We start from the raw sequence: 20,256 nt of genomic DNA on the forward strand, positions 1-20,256 counted from the left end.
CTATTATCGAAATCCTTTATAAAGTACTAGATTTTTTGGTAGTGCAAATAATTCTTCCATAATCGCTCTGTTTGATAAATCCCCATTCTCACATTTTTTATTAGAGGACCTCCACCTTGCAAGCCACACAGAGTCATAGGTTAATTTCTGCCGTGCAAGTTCCCACAAAATAAACATCTAATAAGCCAGGATGATCCTACAGGAAATCATATAAGGGGCTTGAATAAAAATAATAATTTACCCCTGCCATCTTTTTAACAATTTGGTTTCATATCAAACTAAGTTTCTAGACATAAAAGCATGTACTTTAGATCCTGGAATCAAATCCTGCTTGCTAGTTGCTCCTATAAGGTGAGTGCTTAATGTATGCACATCTGTTTTCTCACCTACAAAATGGGGGGAAAAAAATCACAGTACCTAGCTGCACAGGGGTCTTAGGGATGATTAACCTGTAACAGTGCCTAACACACAGAAATGTGAATTTATGGTAGTTGTTAGGGTAACAACAATAACCCAATGAGGATTTCTTGAAAGCAGAAATTTGGGTCTTAAGAGGCCCTGAGGACTTATAAAAAGGAAGGAAAATGTTTAAAGCTTTTTTTTTTTCTTAAAGCAATCACCACAGGCTCCAAAATGCAAAAATTTCACAAAAATAAAATTACACACCATACAAAGATCGTCTGTCCTGACCAGACTCTAAGTAGGCTCTTACGAGCTCTTTTTCAACAAGGCCCTGACTTTGGTCTTCTTTTGTGTTCATCTCTCTGTGATCCAGTTTGATCAAGTGTTTTGCTAAAATGTTTTAACCAGAATCCCCTCTCCTCCGGGCCTGATCGCCTACCTGATCACAAGTGAGGATCCTCTACCTGATCACAAGTGAGGATCGTCATCTTCCACCATGCCCTGATCACCCTGGCCTGCCTTCAGCAAAAATCCTGTCTGGTTAGTTTAGCCAGAGTCCTCATGTTTTTTAGTCATTTTCCATTCATGCACTCCCACCTCCTCGGCTATAAATTCCCACTTTTCCTGGTTTGTATTCAGAATGAAGTTCAATCTCTCTCCCACACTGCAAGATCCCCCTATGCCTATTGCAATAGTCCCCACCCTTAAATAAGTCTTCCCAACCATCTTTAACAAATGCCACTGAATAAATTTTCCTTCACAATTACTCACATCAATGCAAAAAAATCCTAGAAAATTTATTGGTATGCAGAATCTGGCAGCACATAATACAATAATATATTATGGCCAAATATAGTTTATTTCAGAAATGTATCATAAAAAGAAAAAAAATAAGCCCACTTCAATGGGTACTAAAAGTCATTTAAATTCAACACTAATTCTTAAGTGATAAATAAGGAGTCAATGGAATCTTTCCTTAATGTGATAAAATAGATCTTAAGACATCTTACCCAACTTTCTGTAATGTGTAGCACCCTCACATACATTCCTGTTGAGTAGCTCTTCCTGGCTTGTAAGAACATTCAATTCTCATTTTGCTTTCCCTTTTATTAATTTATTTTTAAAAATGCTACCCTAGGATTCTATTTGTAACCTGCTTCAGCTTTTCTATTGAGTATCTGAGACCACAGATTAGGAAAACAAACAAGAGTAATATAACCAACTATAGCATGTGTTCTTTTGGGGACTAAAATGAGGTGGTGGGTTTGAAGCATTACTGGAATATTTACACACAAGATCAGCTTACCAGAATTGCAAGTTAGAACAAACTTGCTCACAAAGACCCAGATTTAAGTTTCTATGTCCATTTCCCTTTTTGAGGTACCTCCTTGCTTTCCTGAGTATGGCTGTCCTCTGCAAGCTTATTTTCACTTGTTCTCAGGGAGGATCATAAGAGCAGCCGTTTGCAAGTCACCATGAGTGAATTCATGTTAACACAGTGCCCCTGCTCATGTCTCATTCTCTTTCAGTGACATAAAGCAAAGCATATATCCTCTACTAAATACATACAGAGCAACGTGCAGGTTTACTCTGGCAGGAGAGGGGCCAGGCACTGAAGGGTTAACATGACAGGGCTCTAATGGTCTGGGGCAGGGAAAGTGAACATCATCTCAGACACCCTTCAAGGTTCAGAGAAGGGATTCAAGATGAAAATGAATGTAGAGGTGACTCTGAGTCTGTTAAAGACAGTCCATAAACATCTTTTGTCAGTAACTAGATTTCTATTGTTTAAAAAAAAAAAAAAAAGGTCAAATAGGTAGAATTATCCCTCCTGTTATTTGGAGATCTGAAAAGAACAGTGATGCTTAATCTTTGGTTCACCCCCAGAGAGGGGGAGAGAGCTGCCTCTGGGTCCCCCCGCAGAAGAAGCTGAAATCTCTTGCTCTCTGGAGGTAACTGGAGCTGTAGAAAGGCTTCTGGGATGCAGAATGTGGGCCCTAGAAACCCAGCAAGGAGAACACTGGGCACTGAGCTAGAGCCCTGTTCACACAAGGAGCTTCCTCTGAGCAGCTGTACTGTCCTCGCTGGGATTTTGGCCAGTAGGCACCTGATCAGAGGGCAGAGGAACAGAAAACCAGGGTCTTGGGGCAGGCAGGGGCAAGGGCTGTGAATGGAATGGAGCCCCGGGCTCTTCCACTATGTGCAGAAGTTGGGTGGGCTTCCAAATGAACTCCACCAGCTCTTCGGGGTTTTCAAGATTGGGGAGAAAAGAGAGTCCTTAAGAGAAGAAATCTGATTTCCTTCTAATGTAGCAGGTGAGAGTTTACTAGTTTTAATTTGATTTGGAGACATAAAAGCAATATAGTCTTATCTGAATCCCAAATGATAATTAAACAATACTGAATATAAAACTGTTTTAGGAGAAATGGTATATTAAAAACTCAGAGTACCCTATTTCAATGGCTCTAAAACATACCATTCCCCAGCTTTTAAGATTTCTCAAATGCATCCTACTATCGTTGGTATCTTACATGGTTCAGGGGCAGTTGTGACCTTGCTGTCATTACCAGAGACCTTTCTTGGGAAGGTCAAGAAAATGACAGTTTCTAAGTTGGCTGAAGAGGGTCAGTGATTTGGAAGAAAACCCAGTAGAGAAGGGTTTCAAAGCTGCTGCGTTACTAGCATTCTTGCTGGCCCAGTAAGTGGTGTGGTGTGGGAAAACAAGGCTATTGAGAATCAGAGTCAAAGGTGGAAGAGAAGGTTCAGACTCTCAAGGTGAAGAATATTTAGCAGTTACTGAACTTTTTTTTTTTGGGTTGTTTATTTTACTTTTAAATTTTGTTTAAGTAATATCTTCCTTGCTCAAGCTCCCAACCCCAGTCTAACCATGAGAAAAACATCAGATAAAACTGAATTGAAGGACATTCTACAAAATATCTAACCAGAACCTTTCATCAAAAATAAGGAAAGTCGAGAAAACGGACACTGTCCACCAGAGCCAAAGAAGACATGACAAAACATAACGTGGTATCCTGCATGGAATCCAGGATGAGAAAATGGATCTTAAGTAAAAACTAAGGAAATCAAATAGTTTAACTTCAGTTAATAACATATCAATATTGGTTCATTAGTTGTGACAAATGTACAATGTTAACATAATATGTTAAGAATAGAAGTTGAATGTAAAGTATATAGGAACTGTCTATATGATAGAACAAATTTTCTGTAAATCTAAAGCTATTCTAACACAGAGTCTACTAAAAAAAATCATATCTCTTTACAAAAAAATAGATATTTTCATATTATATATCATTATGTATCAACGAGGTCAAGGAAGTTGTTTCAATAAATATAAAATAAAAGTGCTAGGTGATGCAAAAGCAGCATCATTAATCAACAGCTTTATTGTTTTTAGTTTTATATGAAAGAGTGATGTGATTTACAGTTAAAGGTGTGTTTTAGAATTTGATAAAATAAGGTACCTGGGTGGCTCAGATGGTTAAGCATCTGCCTTTGGCTCGGGTCATGATCCCAGGGTCCTGGGATCGAGTCCCGCATCGGGCTCCCTGCTCCTTGGGAGCGTGCTTCTCCCTCTGCTTCTCTCTCTCTCTCTCTCCCCTCCTCTGTCTCTCATGAATAAATAAAATCTTAAAAAAATATATTTAAAAAAAATAAGGTAACCATTTTTATGAGATGTCAATGTAGCACACAAGACTACTAACAAATTAAGAATAAAATTACCGACAAAACCTAAAACAAAAGAAAACTATGGCCAGGGAAGTATCCATGCATAAATATTATCAACCCTCCTTTGCATCCACAAGTGTCCATGCCACACCTGGCTGTAATCTGTCCTGAATGGGCACACTCCAAATTAAGTACTCCCTTTAGCTTTTAGCATTTGGCAGACAGCTCCTGTGTCTTATTTCATCAACACTAACACTGAGTCATGTCTGTTTGAAAAATCCCCTTGAAAAGCCTCCTTGTGTTTGAAGCCCAGGCAGAGAGTTCCACTTACCCGTCAGTCGGTTCTGAAAAAAAAAAAAAGAATCTCCGGGAATGTGGCCAGCGGAGGGGATATGGAAACAGAGCTCCAGCTGGGGCCCTGGGCTCTGCAGTCCAACCTTAGCTGCCTTTGCCTAAACCTGCAGACACTGTCCCTGGCGGGCTGGTCCATGAAGGGGAGCCTCACTGAGAAAGGGAGGTGTGCAACCTGGTGGGGAGTTGGAATATAAGAAGACAGTAAATGCTAATTGTCTACTCATTTCTTGAAAGGCCACTCATCATGACTTCTAAATTTCAGTGGGATAACCAAACTTACTCCCTACCTGCTCCACCCATTCTCACCGTCCAGTGATAAAATAATAATAATAATAATAATAACACATGGATACCACTCCACCGAATCCATTTCAGCAATGAGGTATAAAGGATTCATATTTGAACTGCAGTCCACATCCATTCTGAAACCCAGTTATTAGAAAAGGAGAAGCTCAAGTATGGTTGATGCATCCCTCCAGAGGGTAGTATCAACAACAACAAAAATAAAACCTCACCACAAAATACCATCAAGGGACCCTAAAGTAATGACATATTAAAAAGTCAGAAAAGCAGCAATTGACAGACGCTACCAACTCAGGAACATCACCGATACCCTTTCAGAAAGTTCAGTGTCCCTTCCGGAAAAACTCCGATGGGGCATTTTTCTAGAAAATTGGGGAAAGAGCAATGTCTGCTTAGGTACGTGCAAACTCGTGGTTTTGCAAAGCTTCATGGCAGCCAGAAGTCCAAATAGAAGACAGAGTAGTTACAAGTCATGTCAGGAGTGCACAAAATTTACTAATTTAACTATGAAAAGTTTAGTAATTTTTAATAAATCAGTTAGATTACTAACACTTTGTCCTTAGTTGCACATAAAAATGAAAGTCTGTAGAATTATGAATCATCACAAATTACTAAAAGCCCTCTGACTTTTGGAGTGTTTCTAAGCCCCTGTGGATGATGTGGTAGGCTGAGCATGACATTGAATCTAGCCCAGACTCAGTCCATGTTTTGTTCATTTCTGTACTTTTAAACATGGAAACAGTAATTACACCACAAATGTTTTCTGAAAGAATAATGAGTATGTTCCTCCATGCCATTATAGCCTGGGGTGAGAGTAAAGACGGAGGAACAGAGGCTTTTCAAGAAGAAAGGAAAACATGATTAGAGGTTTGGGATATAGCAAAAGCAAATCATCTTTTTTCTTAAAGCTAGTAAACCGTAATCACTGAATTACTCTCTGATAAACCTATCTGTAGAACTATTTTCTTTGAAGTTTTTGCTTATAATTAATATGTGGTTTGTATGTAAGAATTATCCTTCTTCCACCTGAAAAATTTAAAGCAAATCCTACACTGTTCAGTAATTATTTCCATTACAAAATCAGTTGAATACTGAACCAATCCCCATTTTGACAGGACGTTCTGCTATGCCCCTGGGTCTCAGAGGTCTGGCTACTCTCAGGCCCTACCCCCCAAACAGGCTAGAGCAACAGTAAGGGCTGAATGGCACCACAGCACAACTGCTAATGCAAAAAAGGACTAGGAACAGCCTCCAGCGGCGGGTTTCTAGAATATTCAGTCAAAGATTCGTTCTGAAGGGAGCTGACAGCTTCCACTGGGGCGTTTGCTCCAGGAGCTGTTGTTCAGACTTGTTTGATGGCAGCAAGGAGAAGCAGCCCCTTACGAGAGTAGTGCACAGAGCATGGTGGGAAAGGAGAATGGAGCTGTGGTTGGAAGGGAGGATGTAGGGAAGGAAGGGGTGGACTGAAGGAGTAGGAGGGGGAAAGAGGCCTTTTCCTAAACACAATAATGTGTACTCCTAGAGTCTCCGCTACAGTCCTGCACTCCTCACAGCTTACTGAAACAGTCTTGTAGGAAAAATGCATCCTTTTTCCAGACTGACATTTCAAAGGCCCATTCCATGGAAGAAGACATTGCTGGAAACTTTTTCTGAGAGTTTTAATTTCAGTGAGGATCAGGCAGGCGATGTGTGGAAAACACACGTCAGCCAGCGCCAGCTACATTCTCCGCAGGCCCAGTCAATGCAAATAATAAAAACAATAACAATCAGAAGATGAAACCCCTATTTTTATAAGCTGGGGGTAAAGTGACATTAAGGACAAAGTATAAAACATTTTCCTTCTTCCACAGTCTCTGTCTCAACTTGTCACGGTATGTATTGTGTATTTAATGTTGCACCTGCAGGTGAGTGCAGACTCTCCCTTCTCCAGAAGCCTGACTGCATGGAACCCTCTCCCATCAGGGTCAGCAGCAGGATCGAAGCCAATTACTTCCCACCTCACCCCGCCCCCGCCCCCAGGGCTGAAAAGTCAATCTCCCCTTCCCACAGGCCTACCATCCCAACCCACGGACACCACAGGATTGCAATCTCTGAACGGAGACGGACTGTGTATCTCAACAGGGGTAGGAGAGGGGCTTGCACCTGCCGAAGAGCCCCATGAATGCACGAGGCAGTGCCAGCTCGTGCAAAGACTGCTGCAGCCACGTCCTGCCAGACATCACCAAGGGGGTGTGCACACCAAAACCTCCCTGCTTTCACCCCCAAGTCTCTCCTGAAGGCAAAGGGCAGCAGTAGGCCCTGAGTCTGGGTGGGGAGAGGAAGGCCTAGCAGCAGGAGCACGAGGAGACCAGGCTTCGAACCAAACCAGAGGAGGGGCTGGGAGATGGGCACACAGGAACCCAGGCACCTCCGGCTCATCTGACCTCACAAAGAAAGCACAACAGCAAAGCATTCAACTTCTAATGCAGGGCCCTTCTGAGTGCACTGCTCACATGCCCACAAAGCCAGTCCTGACCTGACCTCAACTATCCCCACATACTGACCCCAACTGTGATGTACCAGGTCGCTCTTAATTTCCTGCGGTCCTGGCATCCAGTCTGCAGTAACTCATTCAGCCACCATCCCAAGATAACCCTGCCTTACTTTCCAGCTCTGACAAATTATCTCCCAGACACTGGAAACAAGTATTTAATAAACGATTTCTCTTACCCACTTGCCCCCACAGCCAGTCCACATCCTTTTCCAGTTTAGCAGACCTGTTAGACATTAAAATTGTTGACTTTATTGCCTGTGGTTTTTTTCCTTGCCTGTGTTTTGTATGTGCACCCCACAGAGAAATTCAGTATAGGGTGTTGTCTGCAAACCGGTCTAAGGTTTGGCAAGGGCTTGCTTTTGAAGGGGAGCCTGTAGTGCGCACATTTTCCAGTGAGTTTATCACTCCGTTATTATCTCTACAGGAAGTACTATAAAAAAATCAGGACTTCGTTTGGATAGTTTTCATCTAAATAATAAAAGCTAGGTCACATTAGCTATCAGGTAAAAAGCCAAAGCCTTCAAATCCAGCAGGCCTGTTTCTCTCTTTTTAAACCCTTTAGTCGACATCACATCACCACGTAGGGGGAGGGGGTCAAGAATAATCCCCACAAGAGGGGTTTTTACATAGGGTTCAAAGGACACAATACTCATGTGCCATGGGGAAAGTATGACGGCATGGTGATCAAATAAAGGCACAGGCTCTGGAGCCAGGCTGCCACTTAGAGATTTCTCAACTCCTCTGGGATTTACTGTCTTCATTGGGAAGATGAGGATTTTAATAACTTGTGCTTCCCACGGTAGCTGTGAAGATGTAACCTCTGTGAAGCTCTTGGCCCAGCACATTATAGGTGCTCAACAACATTAAATCATCAGTAGACAGGTTGGTGAGAAAGTCTACTCTGGCATTTGATGAGCAACCTCTCTGCGCCCAGCCTTCTGAATGGAATTCATCAGAGCCAAACCTGTAGTGAACTTCTTGATTTTCTTCCTCTTTTCTCATTGAGGAGTGTCCCCAGTTGCAGGAGAAAAGGCGAGGCTACCAGCTTGGAATCAGATGGTGAAAGACTTGGGGTCCATTCTAAGAGTTCAAGGCTTTCTCTCAAGTATATATTAAGCATATAATTTTTAACTGAACTGGGACACTTGAGAGAAAGGGGAGGAGTATTAATTGTGTCAGAACAACAGGTGTAAGCAATAACTGTGCCTAATAAATAGTGTAGGGCCAATGCATTAACCCAGTTGGATACTTGCTTTTATTTTTTCCTCCCAGAGATTACCACTATGGACAAATAGAGATGTTTTATTTTGTTGACGAAGCCTCTCCCGTAAACCTGCAATCAAACTCTGGGTAGTCAGCTCCTATACCCAGAGATCTATTGATGCTGATTTTGGAGTACATGAGGGAAGGTAAGACTCAGCTCTGGCCCCAAGGAATTCGCTATGTAGCTGGTCAAAGAGGACACAAATGAAGACAAAACAAAACAAACAAAAACAGGGAACAATCCAAAACAATATAACCAAACGCTGGCCTACACGACATAACACTTCAAGTATGATTGTTAAGTGCCAGGCATTAAATGCCCAGGGAAAGGAAAACTTGTAAGGAAATAAGTGGGCCATTAGGAGACTGGGATTCAATTGTATTCCTTAACTGTGAGATGTATTCCTAAAACTAAAGGAAATTTTGAAGTCTACACATGATCTTGTATACCTATTCCCACATAACCCTCCAATTAATCCTTCTCCCAGCAGCTGTCTTTCCTTTGAAGGTATTCTAACAGCAAGCCTCTGGCAACAAATCTGGGATAGAGTATACTTTTGTTTTGGTCCATGACCAAAGGGTCATAAGCTATGTTGGGGAACCCCTTTCGATATAATTAGGAATGAATTTTTTTAAAGTTAGATTTTGGTCTCAGTGAGCTGTGCAATACATATGAAAAAAACTGTCATGCTTTATATTGAAATATTATAAATTTATTTTATTTCCAAGAGAAGATAAATTTGGAAACAGTTTATTATTTGGTGAGGTCAGGAAGACCATGAAAACATTATAGTTGAATCCAAGAGAAAAATAGAACTTTGAAAAGATGTTATCTGTATCAAAACACGGTGAGATGGTCATCTATTATGAAACCAGGCCTTTCTGGTGTCAACTCATGGTGAATTATTTAAATAATGGCATAATCATTTATTAAGAAATTGATACCCGCTAGGCCAATTTCTTTAAAAATCTCTTTTGAAGCTTACTTAAGCTCTGCTAAATTTTGAACCTCGGAAGAAAATCAAGTGATTGTGAGATTCCTATTTTTTTAATGAAAATTTTGGATTAATCTTGAAGATTCAAAGCCAAATGGTCCCCAAGTGGGAAAACGATTTACAGAGAAGGAATTAAGAGGACATTCTGAAAACAGTTCTAAACAAAAGAGGAAAATCCATCTTAAATGTGACCTACCACTGCTTCAGACTTCCTGGGTCTCTCTCCCTTGCCTCTCTGCCATTCATTCCTTCATTCACTGTGACAACACTGGAGGTAAAAACGGAAACCCTCTAGGGTGTCCTTAGCTCGTAGGGGTTTTCTATCTGGATAGAGCATAGGAGAACACAAGACCCACAAAAATAAGAACAAATAGCCATTTATTAAGAATGATGGTAAAAGAAAATACTCAGCTTTAGGATATACATAGAGAGGGACATAATTGTTGACTGCCTTGGCCAGAAATGGCCAAGCAGGGAGCAGAGGAGGTAGGGCTTAACAGACGGGGAGCTCATAACAAACAGAGATGGTGATGGTGGTGGAACGGGTGGGGGAGAACAAGTTTTAAGGACACAGTAGGTGCTTTATGTATTTTAACTCATTTAATTTATTTAACTTAATTCGTTAGGTGGCCGATGGCTCCTTCCAGAACATATGACCTTTTTTCTCTGTTTGGAAAGACATTATAGAAGCAACATATCAGGGGCTTATGAACTGTCTATTGTAGAAGAACAGATAAAGTGCCCAAAGTTTTAGAGCCAGTAGAGTGTTTCAGAGCTCAGTTTCTAGAGCCAGACTTCCTGGGTTCAAACCTTGGACCTGCCACTTACTAGCTGAGTAAGGAACTTCACAAAGTTTACTTAAAACTCTTGGAGATCCAGTTCCTTATGTGTAAAAGTGAACTAATAAGACTACTCTGGCATAATTAGCGTCCCCAATATGCATTTGGGGACTGCCTTGTATTCATTGCTGGCTGCTATCTTGCTGTCTCCCCTCACACCCTCTTGTTAAAGATCATTAATCCTTGAATATTCTGTCAAGGGAGAGAGGGACTGAGCTGGTTGCCATGGCTGCCACTTCATCTTTTCCTGCCTTTAGTTTATCCTGCTCCTCTTTCACGACTTGTCAAGCTAATTAATTCCCTCTATAATTCTTCAATTATTCCCAACCTCCACTTCCAGCTATTTTTTTTCAGTGAATCCACTACCACCTTCCTTGGGACACTTACAATAAAAATTCATTTCTTTTTGTCATTAGGGTGATATATTTACTCTTCAATGTAATAAATGGCAATCCCCATTACCTTACATTTCATCCCACTTCCATAAAAATGAGTAGAGCAGGCTTAGACATTTTTATGAAAAAGCTGCTGAAGAAAACCACTGAAATTCGGAAGTTTGCAATGCTGAAAGAAAAAAATTATGCATTTCCTCTCACTTTCTATACAAATGTAAAAACTAAGGGTAAACGTGTAGGGGGGTAGAACAATTGTAAAATTTGTGTGGAACCACAGAAGACCCCAAATAGCTAAAACAATCTTGAGAAAGAAGAACAAAGCTAGAGGTATCATGCATGCTTATTTCAAACTACATTACAAAGCTATAGTAAGCAAAACAGTATGGTAGTGGCATAAATACACACATAAATCAGTGCAACAAAATCACAACCCCAAAATAAACCCACACATACACAGTCAATTAATTTATGACAGAGGAGTGAAGAATACATAATGGAGAAGGGATAACCTCTTCAATAAGTGGTGTTGAGAAAACTGGAGAGCCACATGCAAAAAAGAATGAAACTTGCACACTATCTCACAAAAATTAACTCAAATGGATTAAAGACTTGAACATAAACCCTGAAACCATAAAACTCCTAGAAGTAAATATAGGCAGTAAGCTCTATGACTTTTGTCTTGGCAATGATTTTTTGGATTTGATGCCAAAAGCAAAGGCAACAAAAGCAAAAGTAAACAAATGGACTATCTCAAACTAAAAACAAAGGAAACCATCAACAAAATGAAAGGGCAACCTACTAAATGGGAGAAAATATTTGTAAGTCATGTATCTGATAAGAGGTTAATAACCAAAATATATAAATAGCTCCTAACACAGCAGCAAAAACAGACAACCCAATTAAAAATGGCAGAGGACATCAACGGGTATTTTTCAAAAAAAGATAAACAGAAGGCCAACAGACACATGATTAGATGCTCAGCATCACCAATCAGGAGGGAAATGCAAATCCAAACTATAATGAGAGATCACCTCACACCAGTCAGAATGGCTAGCATCAAAAAGGTGAGAAATAACAAGTATTGGTGAGGATATGGAGAAAAAGGAACCCTCGTGCACCATTGGTGAGAACATAAATCAGTGCAGTCACTGTGGAAAATAAGATGGAGGTTCCTCAAAACATTAAAAATAGAACTACCATATGATCCAGCAATTCCACTTCTGGGTATTCATCTGAAGAAAATGAAAACACTAACTCAAAAAGATCTGTGCATCCCTACACTCACTGCAGCATTCTTTACAGGATCTAAAACATGGCATAAGTCTAAGTGTCCATCAGTGGATGGATACACACACACACTCTCATAAGAATATTATCCAGCCATAAAAAAGAATGAAATTTTGCCATTTCCAACAATGTGGATGGACCTTGGAGGCATTATGTGAAGTTACACAGAAAAAACAAACACTGTATGATCTCATTTATATGTTTAGATATATCTCAAACAAAAACAAAACCAAGTTCATAGATACAGAGAGGTGGTGGCTGGGGGGACAAAGGGGGACCAAGTGAGTGAAAGGGGTCAAAGGGTACAACAAACTTCCAGTTATAAAATAAACAAGTCATGGGAATACAATGTCCAGCATGGTGACTATAGTTAATAATAATGTACTGCATATTTGAAAGTTGATTGAGATCTTAAAAATCTTCACAAGAAAAAAAAATTTTGTAAGTATGTATGGTGACAGATGTTAACTAGACTTCTTGTGATAATTTCTCAGTATATACAATACCAAATCATTATGTTTTACACCTGAAACTAATTTGTCAATTACATCTAAATTTAAAAAAACAGTCTTTAGGGGATACTCATAATCTACGGGAATATAAATTGCATTTTTTTTTTTAAAGATTTTACTTATTTATTCATGAGAGACAGAGGGAGAGAGAGAGGGAGAGGGAAAGAGGGAGAGGGAGAGGGAGAGGGAGAGAGAGAGAGAGAGAGAGAGAGAGAGAGAGAGAGAGCAGAGGGAGAAGCAGGCTCCCAAGGAGCAGGGAGCCTGATGCGGGACTCGATCCCAGGACCCCGGGATCATGACCTGAGCCGAAAGCAGTCACTTAACCAACTGAGCCACCCAGGCGCCCTATAAATTGCATTTTAGACATACAATATATATTGTTCTGGATCATTATAAATAATTTATTCAAATTTTTAGAATCAATTTTCCCCATGATATAAAAGTGAGACATTTCAGAATAAGAAACTGATGATTAAATTTTGACTTAAACTCGCTGAGAAAATTACCATGTTTAGTAACTGAAACAGTGTCATGCTTTTATTTTTATCTATATTTAATAGGTCAAAATTCTTACCATGCTCTTGTTAAGAATTGCTTCACTAGATTAAGACAGTGGAAAACTGAAATTTAGTGATGAAAAATCCTTTCAGCTCTATCTTTTCAGGATTCAGCTCATTCTCCTTTAGAGGCCACAGCTATGGAATTCTTTGAGTCATGTGAAAACTCAATTCCGCAATGGACACAAAACAGGAAATGCCCCTTAATGATTAAAAGATGATCATGACTATGGGAGAGAAATGTGTGTATTGAGGGTACTGTGTCATAGTCTTAAAATTTTGCTGCTTCTTTAGTTTATGTTGGGAATTGTCCCTTCTAAGGAAACATTAGGTATGATAAAGAGATGAGTTTGGTAACATCTTTTTAGTTACTGACAGCTTTGTCAAAAAATTATACCTCTACAATTTTCCTGACTGCCCCCGCCCCCAAATAAAACAAAACAGAAAACAAAACCACAGGACCCACACTTAGACCAAGGTTTTCAACCTAGCACTAAATCTTAGAGCAGACCAGAACTTTAGTGGTGATTGAGCCCCATTTGTTATTAGCAACTGAGACAAACCTCAGAAAGGTTAGATAAATTATCCAAGACCACTCAGCATACTATAAAAGCAATTGACAAAATTTATAAAACCTACTACTCTGTACTAGGGTTTATATTAGATTTTATTCATAATCTTCACAACCCTCCTGAAAGATTATTCTGTATTTTACATGAAAGAAATGAAGCAGAGAAGTTACATGACTTACCCAAAAATTTCCGTCGTTAGTTGTATTGAATTTGAACCCAGGTCTGACTGGCTCAAAAGTACATACATACTCTTAACCCACATCATGCTGCTTCTGTGGGTAGAGGTGGATCTGTCCTAGAATGCACATGTTAGCATTCTGGGCCAGGCTCCTTCCAGTGCAGGCCATCTACAGAGCAGTTAGTACCGTGCCCTCCTCCTAGCAAGCTCAGAAATCACTCTAAGGAACCAGCAGGAAGATGGCGACTCGGGAGAGCGGCCGAGGGACCCCTGGCTTCGGGCGAGGAGCTCGCCCTATTAGAGCAGTAAGTGTGAGAGTTAGCAGTTGTGAGAACAGGACAAGAAATTTGCCCTCTTAAATCCCTTTGAGTCCTAACACCTGCTAGGAAGACTAACTCTTTAGTCAGATTTTGTGGTAGTGATAACTATATGATTTATCTTCAATTCAAGCTTTTCTTGCAGTAAGGATACTAAAATAACTCCTTAACTTGCACTACATAATTGATGGACTATAACTCTTTCCTGCCCAGGTGATACTGATTAAAGTCTTTTTAGATGTCAAGTGAACATCATAAGGTGTGAGTCTATAAAGATTCAAAGTCAAAAAATTCTGTTTTACTTTATTGGACATTTGCAAAATTACCAACAGCTGAATTTAAAAGTAACAAAGCAATGGCTGGATGCATAAACCAGAAATGAGAATATTCATGGTATGGGTTTAAAAAAATGATATAGGAACCTAGATCTACTAAATAGGAATCATGTTTTATCACATCATTGCAAGACTCTCATGGCCATTAATAATCATTCATAGTCACCTGGGATAATAGTACTTTTTCTACTGCTCCAATTAATCTACTAAAATTTTAGAAGATAGCTGAAATAAGTTTTTTGCAGAAATTCTATATGAATCATATTTTCCAAAATAGCAAGAGGGAATATTTTTTTCAGTTTTATATGTAAGACCAGTATGTAACTTTTGAAAATGCCTCTTTCAATAGATAAACCAATATTAAAATAAATACAGAAATACTTAACAAGTGATTACTCAGGAAGAAAGTTTTAGTCCACCAGTCACTAAATGCTAACTTGAATATTTCTGAATGATCAACAGCTTCTCATTTCAATGGTGGAAATCTTTTAAACATATCATACAGGTGAAATGTGTCACAATGTGGCATTTAATATTGTTTAGAAAATGAAAATAAGTTACTCTGTCTGGGTCTACTTTAGTGCAACTGAACAACTACTATCTTATTACAGAAGAAAGTAAGAGGAGAGGCTTTAAGTGATGATTTTTTTTCAAAAAGGAATAATTCTTTGCTATCGTAGAGTAGCTTGCACTCAAGGGATTTCAACTCATCACTTCATAATCATGAATTCACAAATGCACCCACAGCACATCTGTGAAAAATAGACATTATTGCTATTTTACAGATGAACAGAATTGAGACTTGAGATCATACTGGTAAACTGGGAGAGAGAATTGAGACACAAATTTCAAGTGTATAGTTTGTGGCACTCAGTATAATGGTTCCTCAAAGATAGCTCAAATCCTAATCCCAAGAACCTATAAATATGTTTGGTACCATGACAAAGGATAATTAAAGTTACAGATATAAATACGGTTGCTAATCAGCTGATCTTAAAATAGGGAGAGCATCCTGGATTATCCAGCTGGGTTCAATATAGTCACGAGGATCTTTTGAAGTAGAAGGGGGAGGCAGAAGATGAATTCAGAACGATGTGTAATGAGAAACACTTGACTCACTCTTGTTGGCTTGAATGTGGAAGGGGAATGTGGCAGCCTCTAGAAGCTGCAAAAAGCAAGGAAACAGATTTTTCTCTCAGAGCCTCCAGGGGAGTATGTAACCCTGCCCACACCTTGATGTTAGCCCAGAGAGAGCCGGTTGGGCCTCTGACATACAGAACTGTAAGATAATAAATCTGTGATGTTTTAAGCCACCAAATTCGTGGTAATTTGTTATAGCAACAATCAAAAATTAATAGCTGCTTAATCAATTAGGAGCAATTAATATAAAACAGTCATTAAGAAAGACTATAAATAATAAACTAAAGCAACCGAAGAATAATTTAACTTGGAAATGCAAGTCCATTTTGAAGTAATAAAAGTAGAAACACACAGATTCTTTGGCATAAAGAAAGATGGAAAAGGAAAGATGTGAGAGGAATTTTTTTTCCTCTTCCACTGGAATACTAGAAGAGAAAGGAAATTATAAAAAGAACACATTTATCTAAAGGATGAGGTAAGAGTTTTTAAAAGTCTACTTGGAATAGCCTTCCAGGAGAAGTTTTGGAATCTCTGTCCCTAGAAATAACTTTAAGATACACAGCGATGTATTTTATCTACCCTGGATGGCTTAGATATATACTTGCCTGATGACAAGGGCCTAGAAAAGACAATCTCTCCTGGCCTCCTTCAGCCAAAATATTCTACACAGACTTGAGTCAATTTAATTCAGCGCCACAATTATTTACTGCCTATTTACTCAATGTAAATCATTTGCTATGAATAAACAAAGAATAACATAAACCCTGACTTCAAGAAATTCAGGTTAATAGCGAACCAAGGTAAACAGTCAACCCTATGCAGGCTAGACAGTGAGAAGAATCATAAGGGTTGGGTACATGAAATATTGATTAAGCCTCATTAGATATGTAAAAATCAATGCACTCTTATTGATCATAAAACAATATTATAGGTCACCACCAGAGACTATCAGAGCACCAATTTATTACAATGAGAATTTATCCCAACCTTCCTAAAATTCTATGTAAGGAAAATTTTAAAAAATAAACTCTTTATTGTAGAATTTCAGCTAAAAAAGGCAGAATGATAGAATTAGATTATATCTAGACTGTGTCTAGAATGTATCTAGAATATAAAAATTACCATTTTAGAAGCCCTGTATAAAATAATGGATCTGGGAAATAATCAGCAGTGGATCTGGGCAATAATCAGCAATAGATGCGTAAGCTATTAAGTGATAATTTGATGGTGAATTTTATCATGGAGGGATCTGCCCGAGATCACCTAAACACACCAAACAGTCTTAACATCACTGAGCATGACATCAGCCATTTATGTGTCTCTTTTCGTGAGTTGTTAGGAAATACATAGTGCCATCTATAAAGTATTCTTTCCCCCAATAAGCTGAATCCAAATTTAGCACAGCTTCCAAATCTACGTATTTTTTCATGGGTAATAGAGGACAGAGAGGAACCAGTTAAAAATTACAGAATGGAAGCAACCAGTCAAATGCAGAATGTGGACCAGAATGTATGAGCCAAGTATTCCAGCAAATCAGTGACATTTAAGAAGGGAGGAAAGAGAGAATTGTTATAGGACAAAAGAGACTTGAGACATAATAACCAAATGTAACATGGATACCTTGTTTGGATCCTGATGCAAGAAAGAAACAACTCGAAGAAAGCATTTTTAAGATCAGCAGAGAAACTTAAATATGGACTAGGTATCAAATGATATGGTAGGATTATTATTATAACGTGATAAAGGCATGGCATTACTCAAAATATTTCTCATCTGTTAGAGATGCATACTGAAGTGTTCGCAGACTTAAAAATACGGTATCCAGTTATGCTTTAAAATCCTGTAATAAAAAATTGTGTGTATGAAGAATACATGGAACAGGATCAGCAAAACAGTGATCTGTTTTCAAGTTGCATGATGAAACATGAGGGTCATTGGAATATTTTCTCTCCTTAGACATTTGAACTTTCCATAATAAAAAAAATTAAAGGATAACAACAGTAAGTAAATAAAAGTGTGCTGGGTCCATCTGATTATCCCTCATCACTGAGCTACTGAAACCTTGGTATATTTATACCAGAATTTTTCTTTCCTTTTCTGCACACATTTTTCACTAGCAATATGACTTCTAGCCCTTTAAGATTGAACACTTTTCACCTCCGATGGAAAGGAAGTTTACAATTGACTAAATTCTCAATCGAAATAACCAAGGGGAAAAACTTATCATAAATAAAGTATTACTTCTGATGCTCAATAAATAAAGGAGCAGTGGACCTGCCTCTGTGTGTGGGGTGAGTATATAGCTTCCAGGCACTTTTTGTAGTAAAGAGTGAATGTGGTGGGGGAATATTTGCAAAATTTCAAATTCTTTGGTTTACATGGTTAGGGTTGGTGTTTTAACATTGGTCAAAAGTGCGTAATTCTCAAAATTTTTTTGGCAACAAACTGTAATGTGTTTGTTTTAAAACAATTATCTTAGGTAAAATCTAGTCTAGATGTTTAATTAATAATGTTAGTCTCCTGTCTGATTTTAGAGTACAACAGACTTCTCTATGAGGAGCAAGGGGCTGCAGGACAAAATATATTTCTCTTCAAATGTTCCCTGCTTATATGCATGAATGCTGGATGTGATCTACGATAGTGCAAGTAATGGGGTTAAACATGGCAACTTCATGGAAAGGCTCTTCAGCAATAATCCTAGCAGTGGAGCAAAATACAAATCTCATCTGAGACATCAGAAAGCCTTTGAAGGCATTCATAATAGATGATCCCCTTTTCAAAAATATTATCCTTAAAAAAAAAAAAGTTTTATTTTTGCAAATAATTTTTCTGAACAAGGCCTAAAGATGCTTACATCCTCAAATTACATTGTTAATGGGATTAAAACCATTTCCAAAGAAATGTAAAATTTTATCATACCTGCAAAAGCTTTTAATTTTTTAATCTTTTTAAATTTTAAAAAATGTAATATATTTTCTTTTCTTTTTTAAAGGTAGCTTCTCATGAAGTTATTTTCCACCAGAAGAATGTAAAGACAGAACAGGGATGGGGTGCCTGGGTGGTTCAGTCAGTTAAGTCTGCCTTGGGCTCAGGTCACCAAGCCCCTCATCCAGCCCTGCATCAGGCTCCCAGCTCCGCGGGAAGCCTGCTTCTCCCTCTCCCACTCTCGCTGTCTCTCTCTCTGTCAAATAAACAAATAAAATCTTAAAAAAAAAAAAAAAAACAGGGAGAAAAAGTAATCCAAATAAACAGGCTATGTTACAGAGATCTAAAGCAGGCACTTTAGCTTACTTTTCCTTAGGCAATTTAAATTCTCTGGTCAAGGATTGTAAGGATAATGGCAACGAAGGTGATTATCTCTGTGGTACCTGCGAGTTTGCATTCTGTATTGTTTCCACACAAAGCACTGCGCTATCTAGGTTACAACAGTTATGTAAATGATTTGTAACTTTGGCATTTGGTTTGGCTGAGATGTAGAAGACAGCGTGCTTGCCTTCAAGATTTATAGTTCACGAGGTACCCATTACTTGTTACCTCTCTTCTTCCCACGCCTGAAACCCAAACATCTTACCGACCACAGCCTCCGTGAATTTCCCTTCCGCTGGAAGAGGGAAGTACTGGTTTGGTGACAAGTTGCTGCCATATCCCAGGAGAAAACCTTCTAGTTTTACATTTGGATTTGGACGTAGGAACTTCAAGAGGATAGAGTCGCTTGTGGTATTGATGTGGACTTTCAGGCTTGGCCTTTTACCTAAAGATGGGAACACAAAATACAGGGCTGTTATTTTACCACTTTAGCATCCCAGGGCAAATTTGGGGCGAAGGTTAGTTGCTAGAGGTATTGTTATTAGAAAGCATGGTATCTACTTCACTACTCAATATTCCAACACATACACCCAAACTGCTAAAGCACGGGTAATTTTGAGATCTGAAAACCCAAACTACATAACACAGAAAGCAGTATAGAACACAAAGTAAAATCTCAGGGCTTAATATTTGGTAATTTATTATTGAGCAGGTAGATGGGATTTAAGGCTATTTTGGTTATCCAATAGTCAAAACCTTCATTGAATATATATTGTCTGGGAATGTTCAAAGGATCTGAAATTCTTATTAGTAAATTTAACTACTGCACTTTGAAAACCCCAGCCTCATCAATGCTGCCCTCCAGCTGTATCCCCAAAAGACAGAAATTGATATGTAGAGTTGGAAACAAAGGGACACGGGTTGGGGGGGGTCAGCTTAGGGAGAATAGGGAGTTCTGAGAGAGTTGATAAATGGAGGAGAAAGATCTTTAGATCTATTTGGGGCCCGCAGGGTCAATGAGACAACTACATGGAGATGACCCATGGGAAGTTGAATAATCAAGTGTGATGCTCAGGACTAGAACACAGATCCATCTGGACGTCATCAGTGTCTAGATAACCATTGAATGAACTTTCCTAGAGAGACTGTGCAGAATGAGGAGAGAAAACATAAATTTTCAAGGCTTTTTTTTTTTTTTAACTATGTAGGCAACAGGGGCAGATTATCACCCTAACCAGAAGTCTTGACCAAACAGTGAGTAAACAACATTGTCTTTTGTCT

General features: G+C 38.9%; 1 protein-coding gene across 10 annotated transcripts in view; it reads right to left on the minus strand.

The window, feature by feature from the left end:
* ABI3BP (ABI family member 3 binding protein) overlaps positions 1–20,256 on the minus strand; it is a 238,445-nt gene that overhangs the window by 159,280 nt on the left and 58,909 nt on the right. For all 10 annotated transcript variants that reach the window (XM_088026066.1, XM_028119206.2, XM_088026157.1 and 7 more), the window contains exon 2: positions 19,241–19,420. In XM_088026066.1, coding sequence (XP_087882192.1) covers positions 19,241–19,420 — 180 coding nt within the window. The remainder of the gene's footprint in view (positions 1–19,240; positions 19,421–20,256) is intronic.

Source organism: Eumetopias jubatus, unplaced genomic scaffold, assembly GCF_037043125.1.
Source record: "Eumetopias jubatus isolate StellerSeaLion01/CBP00866 unplaced genomic scaffold, mEumJub1_p1.0 scaffold_1, whole genome shotgun sequence".
NCBI classification, from domain to species: domain Eukaryota; kingdom Metazoa; phylum Chordata; class Mammalia; order Carnivora; family Otariidae; genus Eumetopias; species Eumetopias jubatus.